This window comes from Peromyscus maniculatus, chromosome 5 (genome assembly GCF_049852395.1).
Source record: "Peromyscus maniculatus bairdii isolate BWxNUB_F1_BW_parent chromosome 5, HU_Pman_BW_mat_3.1, whole genome shotgun sequence".
Classification (NCBI taxonomy): Eukaryota; Metazoa; Chordata; class Mammalia; order Rodentia; family Cricetidae; genus Peromyscus; species Peromyscus maniculatus.
Genome location: NC_134856.1, coordinates 135,443,897 through 135,467,591, shown reverse-complemented (window position 1 = coordinate 135,467,591; position 23,695 = coordinate 135,443,897). Strand labels below are relative to the sequence as shown.

At 52.0% G+C, this 23,695-nt stretch overlaps 1 protein-coding gene across 2 annotated transcripts; it reads left to right on the top strand.

Moving 5' to 3' along the window:
* The first annotated feature begins 236 nt into the window (after positions 1 to 236).
* Positions 237 to 21,757, top strand: Cltb (clathrin light chain B). Of its 2 annotated transcripts, XM_015995747.3 has the most exons (6): positions 237 to 518; positions 4,387 to 4,433; positions 14,834 to 14,951; positions 15,205 to 15,316; positions 18,051 to 18,104; positions 21,316 to 21,757. In XM_015995747.3, the coding sequence occupies exons 1-6, from the start codon at positions 332 to 334 to the stop codon at positions 21,485 to 21,487; spliced, it is 690 nt and encodes a 229-aa protein (XP_015851233.1). In that variant the 5' UTR covers positions 237 to 331; the 3' UTR covers positions 21,488 to 21,757. The 2 variants fall into 2 exon arrangements, with proteins under 2 accessions (XP_015851233.1, XP_006976882.1); XM_006976820.4 differs by lacking the exon at positions 18,051 to 18,104 and having other exon boundaries at positions 240 to 518.
* The last annotated feature ends 1,938 nt before the right edge of the window (positions 21,758 to 23,695 follow it).

The window sequence follows — 23,695 nt, the reverse complement described above, 5'->3', positions numbered from 1 at the left end:
TCCCTCCTCTCACGCAGCAAGAGGACGGTCGTGTCACGCAGCTCATAAAACAGGCTCCAGAAGAAACTTTCGGTGAACGGACCCGGAGCCAGCCCCGCGCCACCCCCGCGCTCTGGAGGGGGCGAGGCGAGCCACGGGCAGCGGGGGCCTGCGCCGCGGGCGGGGCGCCCACCGAGCCTCGCGGGCCCCGCCCTCGGCCGCTGACGTCACCACATTCCCGCCGCGGCTCCTCCCGCCGCCGCTGCAGCCGCAGTGACAGGCGAGCCGGGCGGGTGACGGGAAGTGCGGGCCGCGGGCGCGGGCGGGAGGTGACAGCAGCCACGCGGGGAAGATGGCTGAGGACTTCGGCTTCTTCTCGTCGTCGGAGAGCGGGGCCCCCGAGGCCGCAGAGGAGGACCCGGCGGCCGCCTTTCTGGCCCAGCAGGAGAGCGAGATTGCTGGCATCGAGAATGACCCGGGTTTCGGGGCACCTGCCGGCAACCAGGTGGCTTCTGCGCAGCCGGGACTCGCGAGCGGGGGTGAGTCAGCGCAGCGGCCTGGAACCGGGGGCTGAGGCCAGCATCGCGGGCAGGAGGCCCAGTCTCGGGCAGCCCCGGCCTGGGTCCCTGCAGTAGTCTGGAGCCAGGCTATCTGGGCTGACCAGGGGCACCCCGGGGGCTGTGTGTGTCGGTGGGGCCTGGGGAGACAGGGAGGAGCCGGGAAATGAGTTGGAGTCTGAGCTGAGACTGGATCCGCTGACTCTGGGGACAGGAATTTAGTCGTGACATTTTATGCCCAGGCCAGCTCCTCCACTGTCTGGCTCTGGAATCCTCCCCCTGCTCAGTTCTGAGAGCCATTCTCTGTCCCAGTGTCCTAGCTCAGTGGTACAGGTGTGGGACGAACGCAGTCCTCCTGACCCAGGGCTTAGCCTGCATTCTGCTGGGGAGCAGGGGGCACTCCAGGAACTCGCAGCTCTTCCTTGGGGACCACCTGCTGACCTGCAGCAGTGGAGGAGACATGTTAATTACATTTAATAATTTCACAGACGTTACCGAACCCATTTCAGAACTGGCCACGGGAAGCCTCAAAAGGCATACCACTAAAACAACTAGGAAGTAGCAACCAAGAATTGAACGCCTTCTGTCCGATTCTGAGTCCTTCGTCCCCTGACCGCACAGTCTTCCATGTGCCGGGCTCTAAGTCTGGACAGGGGCACAAAGGGCCCTTCCTGTTGGTTAACTGTTTAGTGGATTCACAAAGGTGGTCCAGGCCCTTTGTGGATGGCTTCAGACATAAGGGTTCAGGACCTGTTTCCTGCAATGTTATGTTTATCGTTTATACTTCTTCCTCAAGAAACAATTTCTTATAAATATTTAGTAAAAAACATGGACTTTCCTGGGTACAGTCCTAATAGACCTTGTTTCTCATTTTTTTGGTTGTAATTTTAGGGAGGTTCAATGGCCTTGTTGCAAGTAAATATTATGTGTATATGTTCACAAGGTTCGTTAACAGTCAAGTTTCTTCCATTCAGCATTTTGCTGTGTTGCCACCCCCAGTTGAGGGGTTCTCAGGATGGCTTAGTGGGTAAAGGTGGATCCGCCTGGTGACACCTGAGTTTGGCTCCTGGAACCCGCAGATAAGAGATACCTCACATGCATGTGTGCACCCAAACCACACACACACACACAATGAGTAAATAAAGTGTAAATAATAACAATTAAAAAGAAGAACCTGGAGTTTGAGTATCTTGCCTAGGGTCACACAGAGCCATGAGTGAGGTCTGGGGCTTGATTTCAGGTCTCTTAGCTCCATACTATGTTATTCCAAAGACTAACTGTGGAGGTCTGCCTAGGAGATGATTGGACGTGACAAGGAGAAGCAGGGGCCTATCCAAGCCAGCTGTACAGGTCTAAAGTAGCAGCTCTCAGTTGCTCAGCATGGGCCCTTGTTTTCCCAGGGAACCTGCTCAGGTTCCTGCCATGGAACTCAGTTGTCCAGTTACCCCTTCAGAACATACTTCCCTTATCAGGAGGTCCCAGGTCCTTAGAAACTCATGAGAAAGGCAGATGGAGTTCAGGCTGAGGATGGCCATACGGGCCTGGGATGTAGCAAGCTGTGGTCTTTCCAGGGACTTACAACCTGGACGGTAGCACTGCCTGGCCCTAGATATGAGAGGATGTGGAGAGAAACAGTGGGTGATGATCCTTGGGGAAGCTGCCAGGAACACGGCCCTCTGAGCGTCTTCCAGACTCCTGCATTTGATGTTGCAGGTACCCAGCTGCCCTCCTGAGTGGCAGGCTTCAGGAGTGGAGCTCAGCGGGTGTTCAGGCACAAACAGAATGGACCCGATGCTGCAGGGAGTGGCAGGAGCCTTGGTGCTCTGAGGGAGATGGCCTAGGCCTTCTGGGAGCTGGGAAGAAGCTGGCTCCCACAGCAGCCACCAAGGCACACCTCCGAGTGACCTCCCCTTAGACAATGGGGTCTCCTGATGAGCAGCGCCCATGCCGAGTTCACTAGTGCTGGCTCTGAGTAGGCCCTGGGGAAAGCCCTGTCTGGTGTAGGCCTGACCCCGGAGCCCCAGGGAGCCTTCCCTCTGAGCAGATCTGCAGCGGGTTTTAGCCATGGACACTTTGTTTCCATTCATCAGCCTTGGGTAGGGCCCAAATGGTCTACACTTTCACACCCAGTTCTCTGGGCTCTTAGCCTGACTGACTTATGGGCCAGCTCTGTGTAATCCTGTTGCCCCTGCTGGGCCTCAGAAGGTCACGGGAATGTTCTGGACTCCCAAACGGGCCAGGCATCTGAGGAGGCCCCACAGGGAACAGCTTATCCTTGGGGCTTGCATTGCTGTATTTGTTCTGTGGGCTCTGTTGTAGACTCCTGACCATAAATGTGTAAGAGCCAGAGAACTCTGTGGATTAGACTCTGGTGATTCTGTGAGTGGGTGTGTGTGTGGTCCCAAAGAGGCTGACCATGCTCCATCTTTCTGGAGGCCAAGGTGGGCACCAGGAAACTCATGTGGCCTTGCCAAGAGAGGTAGTGCAACTTCTCTAAAGGCTGTTCCCACAGGCACACAGCATCAGGAGGGACCCTGGCAAGTAAGGCTAGGTAGAGAAGTTAGTTGCCCAGAAGTCCCCCTGAGGAGGCTACCGCCACTCATCCCCTTTTGGGCTCACCCTCATTTAGAGAGCAGGCCTCCTGTACAGTAGAAACCCTGAGTGGGCGAGGGGAGAGCTGTCCTAGAAATCTGGATTAATCACGGCTAGACTCTGTAAATAAGTTCTAACTGATATCAGTGGCAGATGACTGACTTTAGGTTGAGTACCCCCCTTCAGTCCTTCCAGGCTCAGGCCGGAAGCACTGTTGTTCTTCACAGCCCTGTCCTCCTGTGGTGACTACATAAGGCCTGCTTCGGCTCACAGCTAGGAAGCATGACAGTTTTCAGAGAAAGCCTTACCAATTACAATGAGCCCCAAAGAGCAGTTCAGCTCTCAGTTGGCCAAATGTCTCTGTTCGCCCACTCTATGCAGGAGCCCTTAGCTGGGGGAAAATATGCATTAAATAAGTTTCACACCATTTAAAAAAGAAAAAAAGAATTCATTTGTTTATTCAGCATCTAGTGACAACTTGTACAGAGGCCCAGGTCCCCTGCATGGGCATGGCTCTGAAGAAGACGCCATGGAGCTCCTCTAGGTGTTGGCCACTAGCAGGACAGAGCAACCAAAGCAGGTGTAGGGATGAGCTGGTGAGGGCACAGGCTGGCCTGGTCCAGGAGTGAGAGGGCAGGCCACTTCGAGGGTCACTGTTGCAGCAGGAGCTCCAGGTAATTTGTGACTAACTAGATGCTGGGCAGAGCGGTTGGGAGGAGTCACTGCGAAGGCAAAATGAAGCCCTGGGAGGGGCACAGAGAGGAAAATAGGCCAAGTGTGCCCAGGGGGAGCTGTGAGTCCTGCTCTCCCAGGCAGAGCGGTTGCTCAAGGTTCCACCAGGACATGCAGAGACACAGACCCTTCTCTTCCGCATCCCTGGTGGCCTCTCCCTAAGCCTGCAGTACCCCCTGTCTACTTACCAGGTCCCAGCTCCACAGCTGACTTCGGGTAGGTAAGGAACAGTGCCCTGGCTAGGTAATCTTGAGCAATCACAATAGGCTTTCTGAGCCTCCACTTGAGAATCTGTAAAATGGGTCACTGAGTTTAAACATAGGGCTGTAGTAAACATTAAGTATGACGGTGGGTGCACAGGAAGCAGTCAGGGTCTGGGTCTCCGCTGTTTACATATCCATTATGTTTGTGGGGGAGGGTGTCCGTATACCCACAGGCGTATGCACAGGCTGGCCAGGGGCCACCATAGGGCACCCTGTGCTTGTCAGCTGGACCATGAATGATCCTGTCTCCTTGCTCTTTGCAGCTGGTTCCGAGGACATGGGGACTACAGTCAATGGAGATGTGTTTCAGGTAAGCAGAGGTGAGACGGGCTGCCCCGGGCTCCATCGGAGGTCATTTAGGGCTCGCTGTGTTGCTGCGTTCCTGTCCTGTTGGGGAGGGAACCACTGCAGACAGGGACCGAGGAGCCGCTCAGGTTGTCCTCGGGGGTAGCTAGCTTCAGGAAGGAGTGGCATGGGACGAAGGAATCAGAGCTCTGCCCAAGCCGGTGCTTCTGGTGGAGGCTGGCCTGACTGGAACCGAGCACTTTAGCTGGCTGGGCTCTTCAACTGGAGATTACATTCGGAGTCTCTCCTAAGTGGATAACTGGGAAAGGATCCCCAGATCCTCTGCAGGGTGATTTCTAACAGAGACAAACTAGAAACAGCCCAAATGTCCCGAATCAGTGGCCTCAGTAGACTGGTAATCAAAGCTCCTGTCACAAAGGGCTACCCGAGCTTCCTGTCCCCACAGGCATACATGCCCTGATTAAACCACTGTGCAGAATGAATGATAGAACATCGTGGCACATCACTTTCATTTCTTTAACTGTTTGCACACAATATTTGGGAAAGGCATTCCAGTTGTAAACGATGGTAGTCCTGAGACTGGGAGGCCCTGGCTTCCTAGTTCCACCACAGGGAAATGTGGATGAGGGTAGAGGTGTTGTAGTTAAAGATAGTCTGGGGATGGAGCTCAGTGGAGAAGCTCCAAGTTAAATCTCCCCAAAAACAGAAGAGAACAAAACGAAAACACACAGACTGAGAGAGTGCAGACACCAGCGGCACCCCAGAACCCCAGACGTTAGGTGGGGCCCCCTCCACTGTGTGAACTTCGGTAAGACACCGATGTTGAGGCCTGCAGCTTCCTGATCTCCTGAGCCCCACCCTGTGGAGGAGTTGGCCTCTTGAGTCCTGAAGAATAAACAATACTTCTTATGTAAGTGGGATGGGCATGTCCTTAGACAGGAAAACTGGCCTAGCCCCATTTCTGGAAAATGACTCAACATCAGGGAGTTAGAAAAGTCTCTCCCCAGGACCCCTCAGCTTCATGTCCCGTTGAGTATGGCAGAGCTAAGGACTAAGTGTTATTCTTGTACTGTTAGGACTTTTGACAGGCCATTTCTGGGCTCTAAGAATGCTTATAAGGATTTTAATGACTCACACGGTCTTTGTTCTAAAGTAGACATGCTGGAGCAGCACTTGGAGCTGCAAGAGTCTCTAGAACATTCTGAGCAACATACTTTCACTTTTCAGCTGACAGCAGCTTGAGATTCGCAGATGTCAGAGTGACATCAGTCATTGCTGGAGTTTTCCTCACTTGGATGATCTGGCTCTCCTGACCCTGAACCCCCCAGCCCCCACCCCAACATCACTTTCCATTTGGGGATCTGAAGAGCACAGTCTCAGCAGCAATTCTTATTCTCTGCTGTTATAAGGCACATTGATTTGTGAATTACATCCACGCTGCCCTAGAATCCCCCTGGGCAAGGGAGAATCATGGAAGAGACATTCTCTTAGTTTAGTAGCAAAGCTCCTTCCTACCTGCATGGGCGTACACTCTGAACTGTCCTTCACTCTGCTGCTGGACCCAGAAAACTATCTTTAGGACGAGCACAGCAGTATTTGGCATGCAATTGCAGGGTGGAAGCCTTGGCCTGTGCAAACCCAGCACATCCAAGAGCCTTTGTGTCTCAGTCTTTCCTGGTGGACTATGTGGGTGACCAGCTACAAACCTCAGGCCCAACAGTCTGAAGGGAAGCCTACCAGCACCTATTCCAGCTCCTCTGGCCCCATGGGGGCCAGGGCCAGGGATGGAGGGCCCCTGTAGAACTGGTCTCCTTTCCACCCTCAGTCCTCCTCCCCCCAACCCTTGCATCTCTGCTCCTCTCCTGTGAGCTACTTAGAGGAATCAACAGCTCAGCCCGGCTTAGCCTGAGCTGCTCAAGCCTAAAGGCGGATAGACCTCATCATCCTGGCCATCCCTGGAGTTTTAGCATGCACTTGGCCAGCAAGAAGTCCCTCAGAAGGGGCGGGGTGTGTGGCAGGAGGCTGGGTGGAGAGCAGCTGGCCTGTCTGTGGCCTCCTGCTTTCAGCTCCTGGCCATGCCTAGCCTCTTCCTCAATGGAGCTCTGGAGGAGTTCAGAGTACTTCTTACTTCTTCTGACACTAGCATGGCCTCTAGAGCCCTGGGTTGCTACACCTTCTGGAAGTGACCCCATCTCCTACCTAGGAGGCTCAAATGGATATGGATGAGCCTCAGTGTGGCCTCTGGCACAGACAGGAAAATAAATCCAAAGCAACCAGGAGAAAAGCCAGTGACATATTTCTCAGGACCTGCCTGCCAGCAACCCTGCTATTCTCACACTGTCAGGTAGCGAGGGCCCTAGCCACATGACAGTGTGGCTCAGTAGTCATGCTTTTTTTTTTTTTTATGTGAGTGGGCCATAGGATGATTCCATGGCTGTTGCTTTATATGAGCCTCACTAGTTTCCTCGAGTGGGATACCGTCACTCTCATTTCACAGTTTTGAAATCCAAGTTGCCCAGGGAAGAGATTTTTCTCAACAGTCATCACCCAGTGCATGGCAGATCAGGCTCGTTAGGCCAGGCCTCCCTGACACACTGTCCAGCGCCTTTCCTGGGCCCTCCCCCGGCTTTATAATCAGCCATTTGTTCATTCACTTCTCGGCTCGCATTCTTTGTGGGCCAGGCCTGGGCTGTGGTGGTGGACGTAAAGACAAAGGCAATGGAGTGTTTGTCCCCAGAGTTCATTTCTAATGGAGTACAGAAACCTGGAGAGAAGTCACGATAGCCCAGGAGCTTGGATTTGAGGGTAATGCTGAGATAGGAGGGTCATAAGTTCAAGGCTAGCATGGGGCACATTTTGAGGCCCTTAAAAATAAAATCTAACAGCTTGAGTGTTTTTGTATCCAAAACCAACTGAGAGCTTTACAGGGATTAACCTACTTAATCCTCCCAATACCCCATTACGCACTTTCTTCTATTATCCCCAATTCTTCTCAAGGAGGCTTAATGGCTGTTCCAGTTACAAGGCGTCAGTAACTTCAGGAGCTGAAGTCTGGGAGCCCAACAAGGAGGTGACGCAGAAGTGGGCTTCAAGGCTGCCTAGGGAGGAACTGCTGGTCCTGGCTGAGGGAATGGAAGATAGGACATTTGGCTCAGGGCTCATCCAGAGTGCCCGTGGAGTCTGCTGTGTAGAGGGATGTGCCAGCAACGCCCCAAGAGGCAACAGATACGGGGCTGATGTGATTGCTTAAACAGGAGTCACACCTAACTCCCAACCATAGCACATCAGTGGCCTCTTGTGTGGTGTAGAAAGTATCCTGGCCCTGGAACAGGCCACATCTACCTCCAGGTCTGGGAGGTGCTGTAGAGCGCTGTGCCCTGGGTGTGTAGTAGACCTGCTCCAGGGGCTGCCCAGGCTTCATACCCACACCACAGACAGCAGCGGAAGCCTACAATTCATATTCTGCCTTTCCCAGCTGGATGACCTTGGGTTAGTGACTTAACCTTTCTGAGCCTGGTTTCTCATTTGTAAAAGGGGAATTCAAGGCCCTTGGCCTGCTGTCCCCACAGGGTTGTTGGGAAAAGTACTCTGTAACCATGGCAGCTTCTTTTTTTTTTTTTTTTTTTTTGTCTCTTTAGACAGGGTTTCTCTGTGTAGCTTCGTGCCTTTCCTGGAACTCACTCTGTAGACCAGGCTGGCCTCGAACTCACAGAGATCTGCCTGCCTCTGCCTCCTGAGTGCTGGGATTAAAGGCATGCACCACCACCGTCCGGCCCATGGCAGCTTCTTATACGTTACTGACTTGTTCACTAAGTGAGCTAAGGAGTGGCCTGGAGGTGGCAAAGTGTGTGTGTGTGTTTGTGTGTGTGTGTCTGTGTGTCTGTGTGCACGCGCACGCGCACATTCATAGGCAGGGACCATAAAGGAACAAAGTCTAATCTTGTGAAGATCACTTCCCAGCAGCTAGACTGGGGCCGGGGTGTGTGGCGGGGTGGTGGGGTATTTGTCTAGCATGCATAGGGCCTGGACTCAATCCCCAGCACAGGCAGGGGTGATGGAGGGCAGAGGGAACCAAGGGGACAAAGGGCAGCGTAGGAGCCGTCAGACGGAAGCAGCAGTGCTCCTGTCAGCTGTCCTGCGGCAAGCATGTTCACACCCAGTTACTCAGTGTGAACCTGGCTTGCCAAGGGTGACCGTGGCACTTTGGAACTAGAGTTCCCTTACCTATAAAACAAGGGCAATAAAACTTTCTAAGGGGAATTGTAACGATCGGAGACATCCGTTTAGTCACAAGTGCTCTGGAATCCTAACTTTAGGTGAGGTTTCCGGGGATGATGGAAGTGTAATAACACAGACAGAAGGAGATCTGCCCAGGGCGCTTCTCCAGTGCCTCCTCGCTCTTCTCCCCACACCTGTTAGCACCTACACAGGCTTAGCCTAGGCTAGCTCCTACACAGGCTTAGCATAGGCTAGCACCTACACAGGCTTAGCCTAGGCTAGCACCTACACAGGCTTAGCCTAGGCTAGCACCTACACAGGCTTAGCATAGGCTAGCACCTACACAGGCTTAAGGGTTTCCCGAAGGCACCGGCCCTCCTTGGTCCTTTAGCTGGATCTTAGCCTACAATGCCTTTCCCTATCCTTTCATCTTCTCTCCCTCAGACAAGAATGGCCGTGCCATTTTTTGTCTGATCTCTTACCTGTCCTGTACTACAGTACACCCCATCAGCTGTGGCCCTCATCTCGGAGGGACTCCCCATCTTAAGCTGCCAGAAGACCGGTTATCTTGTTCATTCCTGTCCATAAGTACCTACACATATGATTTAATAAGTTATCTCTGCTTTCCACTCCTTCCCTTCCTTCTCCTTGTTCTTTTGGTTGAACTGGGGATTGAACTTGAACCCAGGGTCTTGTGACTGTCAGGGATGCACTCTACCATTGAGCTATGTCCCTGGCCTCAATAAATCCTCATCTAGGCCCCTCTGCTCTGGATGCTGTATGAAGGCAGTCAGTCTCTAGTTTTATGGAGCATACTTTTTTAAACATGATTTATTTATTTTTATGTGTATTGGTATTTTGTCTGTATGTATGTCGGTGTGAGGGTGTCAAAAACCCCAGAGCTGTAGTTACAGACAGTTGTGAGCTGCCATGTGGGTGCTGGGAATTGAACCTGAATCCTCTGGAAAAGTAGTCAGTGCTCTTAACCACTGAACCATCTCTCCAGTCCGGTGAAGCATACGTTTTTAGGGGGCTAGAGGGCTGGGGGAAGGGCACAAAGTAACCATGTAAACAAGCGAGCCATTTCAGACAGTAACAAGTGCTCTGAGGACAATAAGATACAGTTGTCCCCTGAGATCCAAATGGAATTCGTCCAGAACTCTGGAGATATAAAAAATCCAATGATTCAAGTAATTGTAATAAAATGGTGAAGTATTGGGGTTGTGGTGTGGCTTAGGAGAACACTTCCAAGGCTCCAGGTCCAATCTCCAGCAGTGTGTGAGGGAAATGGCATTGTGTTTGCATCTATCTTCCACTCATCCTCTCGTGTCCTTTAAGTTATCTCTAGATTATGAATAATCCCTAATACAATGTAACTGCTTTGTAAGTCGTTGTTACCTGATACTGTTTAGGAAGTAATGACAAGAAACAAAATCCTGCATATGCTCAACACAGAGGCCACCGTTGTGGAAATAACTTCCTAGTTCAGGATCAGTGACTGATGAGGAGACACAGAAGGCAGGCTAACTGTAGAGAAAGTGCTTAGAAAAGTGCTCAGCCCAGGGTGGTGGCAAATGCCTGTAATCTCAGCTACTTGGAGGCTGAGGCAGGAGGATCAACAATTCAAGGCCAAACTGGATAACTTAGCATGATCCTGTCTCAAAACAGGAAGGAAGGGAGGGAGGGAGAGATGAAGGGAAGGAGGGAGGGAGGAAGGAAGGAAGGGAAAACGAAGCGGTATGGCTCACCATAAGGAACTTGTCCTCAATCCTGATGACCTGAGTTTGATCCCTGGGACCTATGTGGTGGAAGGAGAGAATTCCTGCAAGTTATCCTCTGACTTTCATACTTACACCATGGTGTGTGCATACATACATAAAATAAATCAATGTAATTTAAAAAGTAAGTGGGAGGGGCAGGCCTGGGATGTAGCTCAGTGGACCTGAGTTTATTCTGTTACTAAGAAACAAAAGAAACAGTGGCTGCCATGGTGAGTGGGAGACCTCTCTCCCAGCATTGGGTTGAATTAGACAGAGAAGATGAGTGGAGATGGAGCCCTAGACCTAAGGGGAAGAGAGCTCCAGACTAGGACACTTAGGGGTGGGGAGGTACCAGATGAGTTGTTCAAGGACAGTGTGTCGAGTACACTGACCAAAACAGAAATCAGGGAGCAGGAGAGAGCAGACACTTTGGATTTTTATTCAAATTACAGTGGAAAGCTTTGGGTTTCGTTGTTGTTGTTGTTGTTGGTGGTGGTGGTGGTGGTGTGTGTGTGTGTGTGTGTTTTGGTTTTTTGAGACAGGCTTTCTCTGTGCAGCCCTGGCTGTCTTGGAACTCACTCTGTAGACCAGGCTGGCCTCAAACTCAGAGATCCTCCTGAGTGCTGGGATTAAAGGCATGTGCCACCATGCCTGGCTTTTGGGACAGTTTAAAACTGGACAGGACATTATTTTAGTTAGCCTTTGCATGGGTCATTTTGCATATGGGGATTGAACAAGACAAAGTCACCATGGGCTGAAAGGGAAGAAAGGGAGGTAATCTGCCTGGGGACACATTTTAGAGAGTGCCAACAGAGTTTCCTATTAGACTGAACATGGGACAGATAAGGGAAAAAATCAAGGACACACACAAGGTTCTGGCTTCAACAACACGGTCTGATGAGGTGTGGTTCTGTGTAGGAAAGAGGCATCAGCCAGTCCTAGGTGCAAGGGCTGGGCATGTTTGGACCTGGGCACTTGGCCCAGGGCTGGCCCTGCCCTCTCTGCTTCCACACCTGCCATGGAGCCCTGCTGCTTCCCAGAACTGCTTACCAAGCTCCTTCCGTCTCACAGCCACATACTGCTGGCTCTGGGGTCTTGGCGCATTCAGCCACAGCTCATTGAGCACCTACTGTGTGCTCAGGAGAGTGGTGGGACAGAGGGCCCCCAGATGCTGTCCTGGGGGGGAAAGACAGTAAACAACAGTGATACTGACAGCTGGGTAATGCTGGAAGGAGGACAGGGAAGCACGATCTGGGGAGAGAGGGAGCTGTAATGTAAGTAGGTCCTGCCCCGCACAGTGGGAGCTTTGGGTGGATGGTAGAGGTAGAGACTGTGATGGGGCCGCTGTGCTGGAGGAGCCTGGAATGGGGGGCCTGGAACATGCTGGGAGGAGGGGATCCTGGAATGGAGGGCCTGGAACACGCTGGGAGGAGGGGATCCCGAGGTGGAAATGCCTATGGTGGAGGAAGGAGGCGGGACGCACCGCAGGAGCCCTGTGGGGTCAGTGTCCACAGGAACAGTGGAGGGCAGAGCACCAGCCAGGCATGGTGGCAGGATCTACACTCCCATCCTTCAGGAAGAAAGGGTCTCCCAGACTGGAGGTGCCCCACTCATACTGACCCAAAGGGCACAACCCCCAACACTTCTGTCCCAAGCTGTAGCAACTGTCACCAGGTCTGAACCCCACTACATCTACCCAGCTCTCTTGGCCTTGGTGTTCTCTTCTGTACAATGGGAATGAAAAATGACAGTGATGGGCTGGTGAGGTGGCAAAGCAGCAAAGGCACTTGTTGCCAAGCCCGAGGGCCCAAGTTCAATCCCAGAACTCACACCGTGGAAGAAGAGGACCAACTCCCTCAAGCTGCTCTCTGACCCCACACTCAGGTTCTCTCTGGCACAAACAAATAAATAAATAGAATGTGCCGGGCGGCAGTGGTGCACGCCTTTAATCCCAGCACTTGAGGGAGGCAGAGCCTGGTGGATCTCTGTGAGTTCAAGGCCAGCCTGGGCTACAGAGCAAGACCCAGGACAGGCTCCAAAACTACACAGAGAAACCCTGTCTCGAAAAACCAAAAAAGAAAAAAAAGAAAAAGAAAAAAAAAAAAAGATCCTAATGCGACCCCCCCCCAGCCATCATTCTGTGGTGAGTGCTTGCTTAGTGTGCACAAACTCGCTTTGAGTTTCATCCACAACACTGAAGAAACCTGGCAGAGTGGCACAGTCCTGAATCCTGCACTCTTGAGGTAGAGACAGAATAACCAGAAGTTCAAGGTTATCTTCAGTTAGAACAAGTTTTAGGCCATCCTGGGCTACATGAGGGCCTGTCTCTACTTACACAAAGGAAAAAATACTTTGCAAATACTGTTGCATCCAATTCCAGCATCAGGTCTGAGAGGCCATCTTACTATGAGTCCCATTTTCTGTGAGGCCTGATATGTTCAGGAATTCACCCAGCCAAACACACATCTTCCAGCTTTCAGCAATGGGACTGTATGGCTTTAGAGCCCAAGTTTACCGCAGCAAGGTTTTATTATTTTATGTTTATGAGTATTGTGCCTGTGTCTTGTTATTTTTCTATTGTTGTAATAAGATACCATGGCCAAGGCAACTTAGAGAAGAATTTATTTGGGGTTTACAGCTTCAGAGGGTCAGAGTCCGTGACCATCATGGTAATGAGTATGGCAGCATGCAGGCAGGCATGGTGCTGGAGCAGCAGCAGAGAGCTTACATCTTGGGCCACTAGCATGAGACAGAGAGAACTAACTAGCAATGAGGTGGGCTCTGAAATCTCCAAGCCAGCCCCCAGTGACACAGCTCCTCCAACAAGGCCACACCTTCTAACCCTTCCTAAACAGTTCTACCCACTGGGGACCAAGCATTAAATATATGATAATATAGGGGTTGTTCTCATTCAAACCACCACAGCCTGCATGCAAGTCGTGCCCAGAGCCTACAGGGGCCAAAAGAGGGTGTCAGGTCCTCTGGAGCTGGCGTGACAAAAGGTTGCGAGCTGCCATGTGGGTGCTGGGAACCAAACCTGGGTCCCCTGACAAAGCAGTCATGCTCTTAACTGTAGTGAGTCTTTTTCTGTCCCACCAACCCGCTCCCAAATAATGACATGGAGACTTCTTATTAATTATGCAACAAGCTTAGGCTTGTTCCTAACTAGCTCTTATAACTTAAATTAACCCATTTACATTAATCTATGTTCTATGACGTGGTGCTTCCTCTCTTCCATCTTGCACCTCCTGTCTCTTCTCCATGTCTCCTGGCTTCTCCTGCACGCCTCAATTCCTCCTGCTCTTACTTTCTCTTCCTGGACATCCTGCCGAGATATTGGCCATCCAGCTTTTTATCACACCAATCACAACAAGTACATCTTCGCACAGTGTACAAATATCCCACAACACTTAACTGCAGCCGTTCCCTCCCCACTGCCATGGCAAAGCTTCCTCTGCCTGTCTCTGGGCTGCACGTTCACTCAGCAGTGTCTGTTGTTTACTGCGTGCCAGGCATCGGGGTGGGCCCTGTATACAACATAACAGACAAGGTCCCTGCTGTCACAAAGGTGACATGCTGATGGACAAATGAGCACATCAGTAATGAGGTCATGTTAGACTGTGTAAAGTAAGTTGTATCATGTAGCACAATGTAACAGATTTTAATGATGGTATTAGCACAAGGGCTCATTGTCTGCAAGACAGATGCCATCTACAGCTTTTAAAAAAGTTTATTTTAGCCGGGCGGTGGTGGCGCACGCCTTTAATCCCAGCACTCGGGAGGCAGAGGCAGGCGGATCTCTGTGAGTTTGAGGCCAGCCTGGTCTCCAAAGCGAGTTCCAGGAAAGGCGCAAAGCTACACAGAGAAACCCTGTCTCGAAAAAAAACCAAAAAAAAAAAAAAAAAAAAAAAAAGTTTATTTTATGTGTATGAGTGTTTTGCTTGCATGTGTGTATGTGCACCACCAGCATGCAATGTGATCCATTGGAACTGGAGTTAAGACAGTTGTAAGCCCCCTTTTCAGTGCTGGGAACTGAACCTGGGTCCTCTGAAAGAGCAGCAAGTGCTCTTAACCATGGAGCCATCTCTTCAGCCCCAAATTTAGTTTTAGAACTCATTTCATTCTTGAGTCAACTCTATGGGAGTGGGTGTTATGATGTATCCTGTTTTATGATGAACAAAAGGGAGTATAAATGAATTGTCTGGGCTTGAGACAATGATCAGGCACTGAGAGGTGGGTGACCTGCCTGAGGCCACGTGGGAGCAGTGGTGCTGGCAGAGGGAACACAGAGTGTAAAGGTACAGTCGCTTGTGGCGGCAGAGTGGGGGGTGGATGGCCTGATTTGCGGGCTGCCTTGGTTGCAGTAAGAGCGGCACCAACGGCAGGGCAGACGTGACGGCCTGGGAACACTGTGCTTATGTTGTAGGAGGCTAACGGGCCTGCCGACGGCTATGCTGCGATTGCCCAGGCGGACAGGCTGACTCAGGAACCCGAGAGCATCCGAAAGTGGAGGGAGGAGCAGAAGAAGCGGCTGCAGGAGCTGGGTGAGGGCAGAGCTGGGTGAGGGCAGAGCTGGGTGAGGGCAGAGCTGGGTGAGGGCAGAGCTGGGGAAGAGCTGATTCCAGCAGGGATGGCTTCTGGGACACGGGGAGTGGCATGCCTTGGGGGCTGTGCAGGCAGGCCCACTTGGCTGAGGGTGGGTCCTGGGGCTACTGTCTGGGGGCCAGGGGTGGAACATCTGGGGCGGCTGCTCTCCACAGAAAAGTTGTTGTACTCATTCTCCCGCCGGGCTTACAGACGCTGCCTCCAAGGTGACTGAACAGGAATGGCGAGAGAAAGCCAAAAAGGACCTAGAGGAGTGGAACCAGCGTCAAAGTGAACAGGTTGAGAAGAACAAGATCAACAACAGGTGAGTGACGAGGGGACTTGAGGGGAGCTAAGGAGACTATGGGAAGCCATGGAAACATGAGTCATGAGAAGATGAGGGGAGCCGTGAAAATGTGAGGGGAGCCGTGAGGACGTGAGGGGAGCCGTGAGGACGTGAGGGGAGCCGTGAGAAGATGAGGGGAGCCGTGAGGACGTGAGGGGAGCCGTGAGGACGTGAGGGGAGCCACGAGGACGTGAGGGGAGCCATGAGAAGATGAGGGGAGCCGTGAGGACGTGAGGGGAGTCGTGAGAAGATGAGGGGAGCCGTGAGAATGTGAGGGGAGCCGTGAGAATGTGAGGGGAGCCGTGAGAAGATGAGGGGAGCCGTGAGAAGATGAGGGGAGCCGTGAGAAGGTGAGGGGAGCCGTGAGAAGATGAGGGGAGCCGTGAGAAGATGAGGGGAGCCGTGAGAACGTGAGGGGAGCCGTGAGAACGTGAGGGGAGCCGTGAGAACGTGAGGGGAGCTGTGAGAAGATGAGGGGAGCCGTGAGAAGATGAGGGGAGCCGTGAGAACGTGAGGGGAGCCGTGAGAACGTGAGGGGAGTCATGAGATGAGGGGAGCCGTGAGAAGATGAGGGGAGCCGTGAGAAGATGAGGGGAGCCGTGAGAAGATGAGGGGAGCCGTGAGAAGATGAGGGGAGCCGTGAGAAGATGAGGGGAGCCGTGAGAAGATGAGGGGAGCCGTGAGAACGTGAGGGGAGTCATGAGATGAGGGGAGCCGTGAGAAGATGAGGGGAGCCGTGAGAAGATGAGGGGAGCCGTGAGAAGATGAGGGGAGCCGTGAGATGAGGGGAGCCGTGAGAAGATGAGGGGAGCCGTGAGAAGAGGGGAGCCATGAGAAGATGAGGGGAGCCGTGAGAAGATGAGGGGAGCCGTGAGAAGATGAGGGGAGCCGTGAGATGAGGGGAGCCGTGAGAAGATGAGGGGAGCCGTGAGAAGAGGGGAGCCATGAGAAGATGAGGGGAGCCGTGAGAAGATGAGGGGAGCCGTGAGAAGATGAGGGGAGCCGTGAGAAGATGAGGGGAGCCGTGAGAAGATGAGGGGAGCCGTGAGAAGATGAGGGGAGCCGTGAGAACGTGAGGGGAGTCATGAGATGAGGGGAGCCGTGAGAAGATGAGGGGAGCCGTGAGAAGATGAGGGGAGCCGTGAGAACGTGAGGGGAGTCATGAGATGAGGGGAGCCGTGAGAACGTGAGGGGAGCCGTGAGAAGATGAGGGGAGCCATGAGAAGATGAGGGGAGCCGTGAGAAGATGAGGGGAGCCATGAGAAGATGAGGGGAGCCACGGAGGCACTGAAGGGAGTGGAGCTGGGGACTGTTTTGAGATGGGTGATGTAGTAGTGACATGGAGAAGCTGCTAGAAGCCTAGGGTTCCTCATAGCACACCCACTCCTAAGCCCTCACCCCTCTCCATGACCGAGAGGAAGCAGAATGGGTGCCACGGACTGGAGTGTGACTAGACTCTCCAGGACCCTGAGCCCTCTGTAAGTAACTTAGAGAGGGCCCAGGCCTGGCAGGGAGTGGAAAGCCAGCCTGAGAATTAGATGCCATTTCTTAGAGAAATGACAGAGACAGTACTTCAAACCAGTGTGACTTAGGGATGAAAGGACATTAGTGGCCTGTATAAATGAAAAGCCGGGGCAGTGGCTTGGAGCACAAACGAAGTCAATCAGCACTCACCTCCCCGCCACTCAGCTCTGCTTCCTTCCGTCCTGGCTGTACTATTGGACACACACCCCTGTACGGGAACAGCAGCTTCAGGCTGCTGCTCGCTATGCTGGGACCCAGCAAGGGTGGAAGTTGCATCTAACCACAGGGACCGCAGGCGGAGCAGCTGATCCTGCAGAGCACAAGCCTGGCAGGGGCACGGGTGCAAACCTGAGAACATTTGTGGAAACGGATGTTCTCCTGCTTTGGATGCTGTGCAAGATCTTCCTGGGAGGGAAAGGCAGCCAAAACCTGCATGCCAAGCTGGACACTGGCTGTCACACAAGGACCCTCTGTGTCCTTGAGGAGTTCAGAGGAGAGAATCACACATGTACAGCCAGACTTGGATCCACCGGAGCCTCGTGCATGAAGACCATAGGAGCAAAGAAGTAATTAGCATGCTAGAGGAGAATCAGTGTCTAGACCAGTGTTTCTCAACCTGTGGATCGCAAACCTCCCCCCACCCCCAGGATATCGGCTATCCTGCATATCAGATATTTACATTACCATTCATAACAGTAGCAAAATTAGTTATGAAGCAGCAATGGAATAATTTATGGTTGGGGGTCACCATATGAGGAACTCTATTAAAGGGTTCCAGCATTAGGAAGATTGAGAACCACTGGCCTAGAGACTGGTCTTCAAAGGATGACTATGGTTCATTAATTAGGAAAGAAGGATTGATATACGGGAGAACAATCTAGACCTGGGAGATGTAGTGTGTTGGTCTACAGGGAGTCAAAATGTGGAAGGAATGGTTTTAGGAAGTAGGTGGCACATGGGAGTGACACTGGAAGGGCCCTGGGAAGAGACCTCATGAGCAGTAGGGAGCCATCAAAGGTACAGGCCGCCCACTCTCTTATGGGTAATTGTTAGCTTTTAAATTGTACTTCCTAACATGTCTCCTACAGAGGTACTAACACACTGTTTCTCTTTCTCTTTAACCCTGTGCCTGCCTGTCTTGCTGTCTGTCTTCCCCCACCTAACTCCTCCTCCTAACTCTCTCCTCAAGGGTCGCTGACAAAGCGTTCTACCAGCAGCCAGATGCGCACATCATTGGCTATGTGTACGTGTCTCCTTTGCTCTCAGCAGGGGCAGCTGTGGAGGGCAGCCCAGCGGCCTTGCAGTCTCTTGTCTGTGTGGTATCAATGAATGTGGCTGGGCTTAGAGCAATGGTCAGAGCAGGAGGCAAACTCCAGTACTGCTGCAGTCCTTGCCTTCTATTCTTCTGTCTGTCCCTCCAGCAAACTGGAGGCAGCTTTGCCCATTAGAGTTCCCAAGTAGGGGCGGAGGAGGGGATGCACTACCCAGCCTCCCGGGAGGGGCAGAGGACACCCAGGCTAGCTCCTCTCTGAGATGCTTCTTGGGGATGGGGAGGTGAGACGGGGACTTGTATTGGTCCAACACCACGCATAGAGTGCTGGAGGCATAAACAGTAAGAGATGTCTTCACGTGTCGACCCCTGCCCCGACCCCTAGGCACACTGACTTGACCATGAACCCTCACCCACTCCACAGCAGCTCCTCTCCTATGCGTCTGGGTTTGAACTGGCTGGAACTGTGCTGCTCTGGATTTGGAATGGCGAGCAGGTTTCCTCTTATGCCAGCCCCAGGTGACAGGTGGTGTGTTCTGGACAGCCGTATTGGGGAAGCGACAGTGAAGAGTGATTTCTGAGGGCTGTTTACTCATTTCATACATTCCCTTACTGTTCCCGCTGGAGCTGGCCTTGCTGAACCACATGCCACTGCAGCCTCTACAGCCAACTGCACTGGCCCTCCTACACAGCACGGGGCACAGCACGGGGCACAGCAGGCAGCAGCCTTCCTTGCCTTCCGCCAGCCCCTCCTTCTCCCATCTGGCCCTTACCTGCTGGTGCCAGTCACTGCTCGAACAGAGAGAAGACACACAGCCCTCCCCCTGCAAGTTGCTCATGGGTTGGAATACATTATATTAGGAGCTCTGGAAGCCACCTTCTCCACTGGGGACGCAATGCATGATTCAGACTCATGACCCCCAGCTGCACCTTAAGATTTAAAAATGAGTTGCTGGGTAGTGAGGGTTGAGAAGGACACTCTAGGTGGAGAAGCAGCTGGGGCGGAAGTCGAGAGAGGACCGAGGGGCTGGGTTTGTAGGATGGATGGAACCTGAAGTGGGAGGCCCCAGCCTCCCTCTCCTTTGTGCTAGGCTCAGAGACTTAGATTTGACCCTCAAGGCAGTGGGGAGCCACGGAGGCTTCTAACGGGAAAGGGGTACCTGGCAGGTGTGGGTGCTGTAGAACACTGCTGGGTTCAGTGCTCCTATTGGACCCACGGAACTGGTCCAGAGAACCCAAGAAGGCTCCGAAGGAGACAGAATTGGAATCGAGACTTCTCAGCCTTCCACCTGCCCACGCATTTCCAAGGGGGCTTGAGCACTGCAGATTCTGGTTCCGCAGGACTGAGGTGAGGCTCAGCCTGTTCCTAACAAGCTCCAGGGTGATGCCCGTGCTGCGAGGCATAGCCCACGGATTGGCAGTAAAGACAGATGGGAGCCTCCTGACCCTGACGGGCAGCTCTAAGGATAAAGCCTGCATCCACACTCACTGTCCAGCCCCACACACATAGACTTGTCACCACACTGGCTGCTCAGGTCAGAGAACAGATCAGAAGAGTGGGAGCCATGCCTCTCCTCACAGGCCAGCTGAGCATACTGCAGGAAGCCAAGATCACGACAGACGGTCACATCATTCAGCCTGGGCCAGTTCATATAGTAGCACAGCACAGTGAGATCACCTGGATCCACCTCCCAACTCATCCAACTTTGTATCCTTTTTCCCCCTCCCAAATAACTGAGTCCAACCTGTGCTGTTCATAAACGCCTCAGTGTGGACTTATCGGGAGCCACACCCTTAAACAGAACTGACTTTCCCTCCCCCAGAAGGCTGTCTATATAGCTTGTGAACCTCTCCCATTCCATGCTAGAATGTTGACTGGTTTGATCTTGTACAGGTAACCACAGCTACTGTGAGTTCATGACCGCAAGGGGCCTGTCATGTCCAGAAGACACTGTCTCTCTCCATTCCTCCTGACCTCTGGCTCTATAATATCTTTCTGCCCTATTTCCACTATGGTCACTGAACCCTGGTGTGTGTTATAGATGTCCCATTTATGGCTGAGCACTCTAAATCAGTGAGTTTCAAAACCGTCAACCAGAAATTCTTAAGTGTAGTAGAGCTCTTGCCTGTCATACAGACAGAGATTCAACACCCAGTATCATCAACATAAGCAGACTCCTGAAGCAGAGACCACCCCAGCTTTTATCCTAACATGATGCCAACTACAGCAAAGCTTCCAATAGCACCTTCCCCAGGCTGTGGCTCCATCCAGACAGGACTGTTCTGAGCGCAGAAGGTTTCTGTAGTCAGACATGCTTGTAGAGAATCCTACATCCACTACATGGTTGCCTAGGTGGTTAGGCAGGTCCTCTTGGTCAAGGTCTTGGAAGTACTGAAAATAGTTGAGGTAGAGACACAGCTCAGTGGTAGACTTACCCAGAATGTCTGAGGCCCAGGTTCAATCCCTAGTACTGAAAAATAAGAGGGGAAAGGAAAAAAAAAAAAAAAAAAAGCTGGTGGCTTTTTTTGTACCAGGAACCCCACTGTGGGAACTCATGATGGAAGGATACTGAGCTAGCCAGGTGTGATAGCACACACCTGTAATCTCAGCAAGATAAGGAGTTCAAGGTCAGCCTTGGCTATGACCTAGGCTAGGCACCTAGCCTGGCCTATGTGAAACCCCATTTAACAAACAAACAAACACAAAGGGAAGGTGGGAGGGGAGAGACTTTGGAACAGAGTGCCCAGGCTAGGAAGGCCTTGCTGAGGAAGTGAAGCCCACTCTGGGAACGGAATGACAAGAACAAGCTAGCAGGTGCAGTGGTGCACAGCTGTCATCTCAGCCCCGGGGGAGGCTGAACAAGAGGATCTCTTGAGCTCAAGAGCAGCTTGGGCTAGAGTGAACCCAGGCTCAAACCAAAAGCGACAGGCCACGAGGCGGTGAGGACCCTCTGAGGAGGGTGACACCTCAAAAGCCCTGAGTCTAGAGGACTTAGGCTTCCACACTTAGGCCTAGGTTTCTTATGTCAAGACGTTCCTGGTGGCTGGAGTGAAAGGACACAGGGCTGGGGAGACTTCGGCTCACGTCCCAGAGTAGGCTGTACACCACAGACTGATGAGAGCAGAACAATGGTAACCCAAGAGAAGACAACCATGAAAACCTCTGTCCTCTCTCCACCTTCAGGGCATCTGAAGAGGCGTTTGTGAAGGAATCCAAGGAGGAGACCCCAGGCACAGAGTGGGAGAAGGTGGCCCAGCTGTGTGACTTCAATCCCAAGAGCAGCAAGCAGTGCAAAGATGTGTCCCGCCTGCGCTCGGTGCTCATGTCCCTAAAGCAGACACCGCTGTCCCGCTAGGTGCCTGCCATAAGGATGGCCACAAAGCATGGGCCTTGCTGGGGCAGAGGAACAGCTGCTTCAGCCAGGGTGGAACTTCCTCTGGCAGCTGCCACACACAGCCTGTTCTGTTCCTCTGCATCTCCGGGAGCTGGGAAGTGGGACCCTTACCCCTTTCAACCCCAACTCCCTCCTGGCCCCACGTTCCAGCCCCTCATGACTCCTTTGTGACTGTCCCTCCTGATGTATTTTTTCTTGGCTTAAAGGGTATGTTAACTCTTTTTACACTTATTTATTATTATCCTCATTTCTCTGGAAGCTGCAACTGGTGTCAGGGCTCAGTTTGTGCTTAGAACTTTCCCAGCTTTGTGCCCTTAAGAGGTAATGATGTGTTTTTGGAAACTCTGGAGCTCCCAACTGAAAGTAGGAACCCCAAACTATGTCTGCTGTCTCCTCCAAAAAGAGGAAAGACAAGCTCTCACAGAACACTTTTGCAGCCTTGCTCTTTGTGATTATTTAACAAGCCTGAAGGTAGGGTTTCTGCTAGGAAAACAGGCTCCCAGAACAGAATCAGCCTGCAGTGTAGAGAGCAGCTGAGGCCAGTGGCCTCTACGGTGGTGTCTAAGACTGAGTACATCACCTGCCAGACTTTCTTTCTTGGGAGTGACCAGGGCCCTCTAAGATGTGGCAGGGCCTGCTGCATTGCAGATGTACCTCCCCTCCTCGCCCTTCCTTCCTGTGGACTTGGGATAAACAACAATGACCACACCTCCTTCCCCTTCAGCAGAGGCTGTAAAACAGAACATTTAAGCCATTATGATCTACATGTGTTTAAAAAGATTTGAGTAACTGCCAACAGTATAAGTTCCCTAAGTCTGCCATAACAAAGTACCAAAAACCAGGTGTCTTAGAGCATCAGAAATTTATTGTCTCACAGTTCTGGAGGCTAAATTCCCCAATCAGGGAACCACCAAGCCACTCCTTCTGTGGATGCTAAGCTAAGACCCGTGCCTCTTTTCTAGCTTCCAGTAGTTCAGGCCTTCCTGGGCTTGTAGATACAGCCCTCTAGTTGTCTCCATCTTCCTTCCATGTATGTCTTGTGTGTCCAGTTTTTAAAAAATATGGATACTAGTCTTACTGGATTAAAGCCCATCTTTTTTTTTTTTTTTTTTTTTTGGCTTTTTCGAGACAGGGTTTCTCTGTGTAGCTTTGCGCCTTTTTCCTGGAACTCACTTGGTAGCCCAGGCTGGCCTCGAACTCACAGAGATCCGCCTGGCTCTGCCTCCCGAGTGCTGGGATTAAAGGCGTGCGCCACCACCGCCCGGCTAGGATTAAAGCCCATCTTAAAGACTGTATTTTAACTATTAATGGATATAAAGTCCCTATTGCCAAAATAATACCTAAAGAATTGAGAGTTGGAATTCAACTCTCAAATATATTTTAGGGGTGGGCATCAAAACACTAACACAGTGGACATGACCTTTAAAAGTGGCGACATCTTCAGCTCTTTATGCCCTGTCCTTGCATCTGGTGGGCTTTAGGATGCAGTGTTCATCACTGTATTCTGCTTCACAGCTAAGATCATGATGGAGGTACAAACACCTGGCTCTAGTCATGGACCTTCCACTCAGAGATCTAAGACATGGCAGGCACAAGAAATGGATCTTCATTTTCTTTCCTTTTCCCAGCTTGAAGCAGGTGTTGAGAGGGTCAGAGTCACACACCGGAGGAGTTCAGCTCCTCAAGTCAACACTTTGATGACCACAGGCCACAAATGCCTGTTGAGACTCAGTGTCAAAAGCTGGATGATACAGATGGGCAGAGCCTGAGGGTCTCAAAGGAGGCAGAACTGGAGTAAGAAGTAGACAGAGAATGGTGGTGGTCTGAGTGTTGAATACCGACTCCATCCAACAGGACTATGACAGCCCTTATCCAAAGGCTATAGAAACTTGAAAGTTGCTGGCAAAGTTCCCCCTATTCCACCAAACCAATTTTGGCTCACTAAACTAGAATCCCAAGGATGGACATTTGGGAATCTCTCCTTTTAACTTGTGGCCATGTGATTTGACTGTTACCAGGAATGTTTGAGTGGCACTAGGCTCAGTGTTCCTCTCTCACAACTGGAGATTGAACCTAGGGCCTCACAAGGACCACATTCTGTACCAGAGCTGTAGCTCCAGGCCATTTTAAATTTTGATATAGGGTCTCACTAAGTTACTCTACTAGCTG

Coding starts and splice junctions, on each gene's coding strand:
- Cltb (XM_015995747.3), top strand. CDS start 332: ATGGCTGAGGACTTCGGCTTCTTCTCGTCGTCGGAGAGCGGGGCCCCC. Junction 519..4,386: donor GCCGGGACTCGCGAGCGGGG/GTGAGTCAGCGC, acceptor TGCTCTTTGCAG/CTGGTTCCGAGGACATGGGG. Junction 15,317..18,050: donor AAGAACAAGATCAACAACAG/GTGAGTGACGAG, acceptor TCTCTCCTCAAG/GGTCGCTGACAAAGCGTTCT.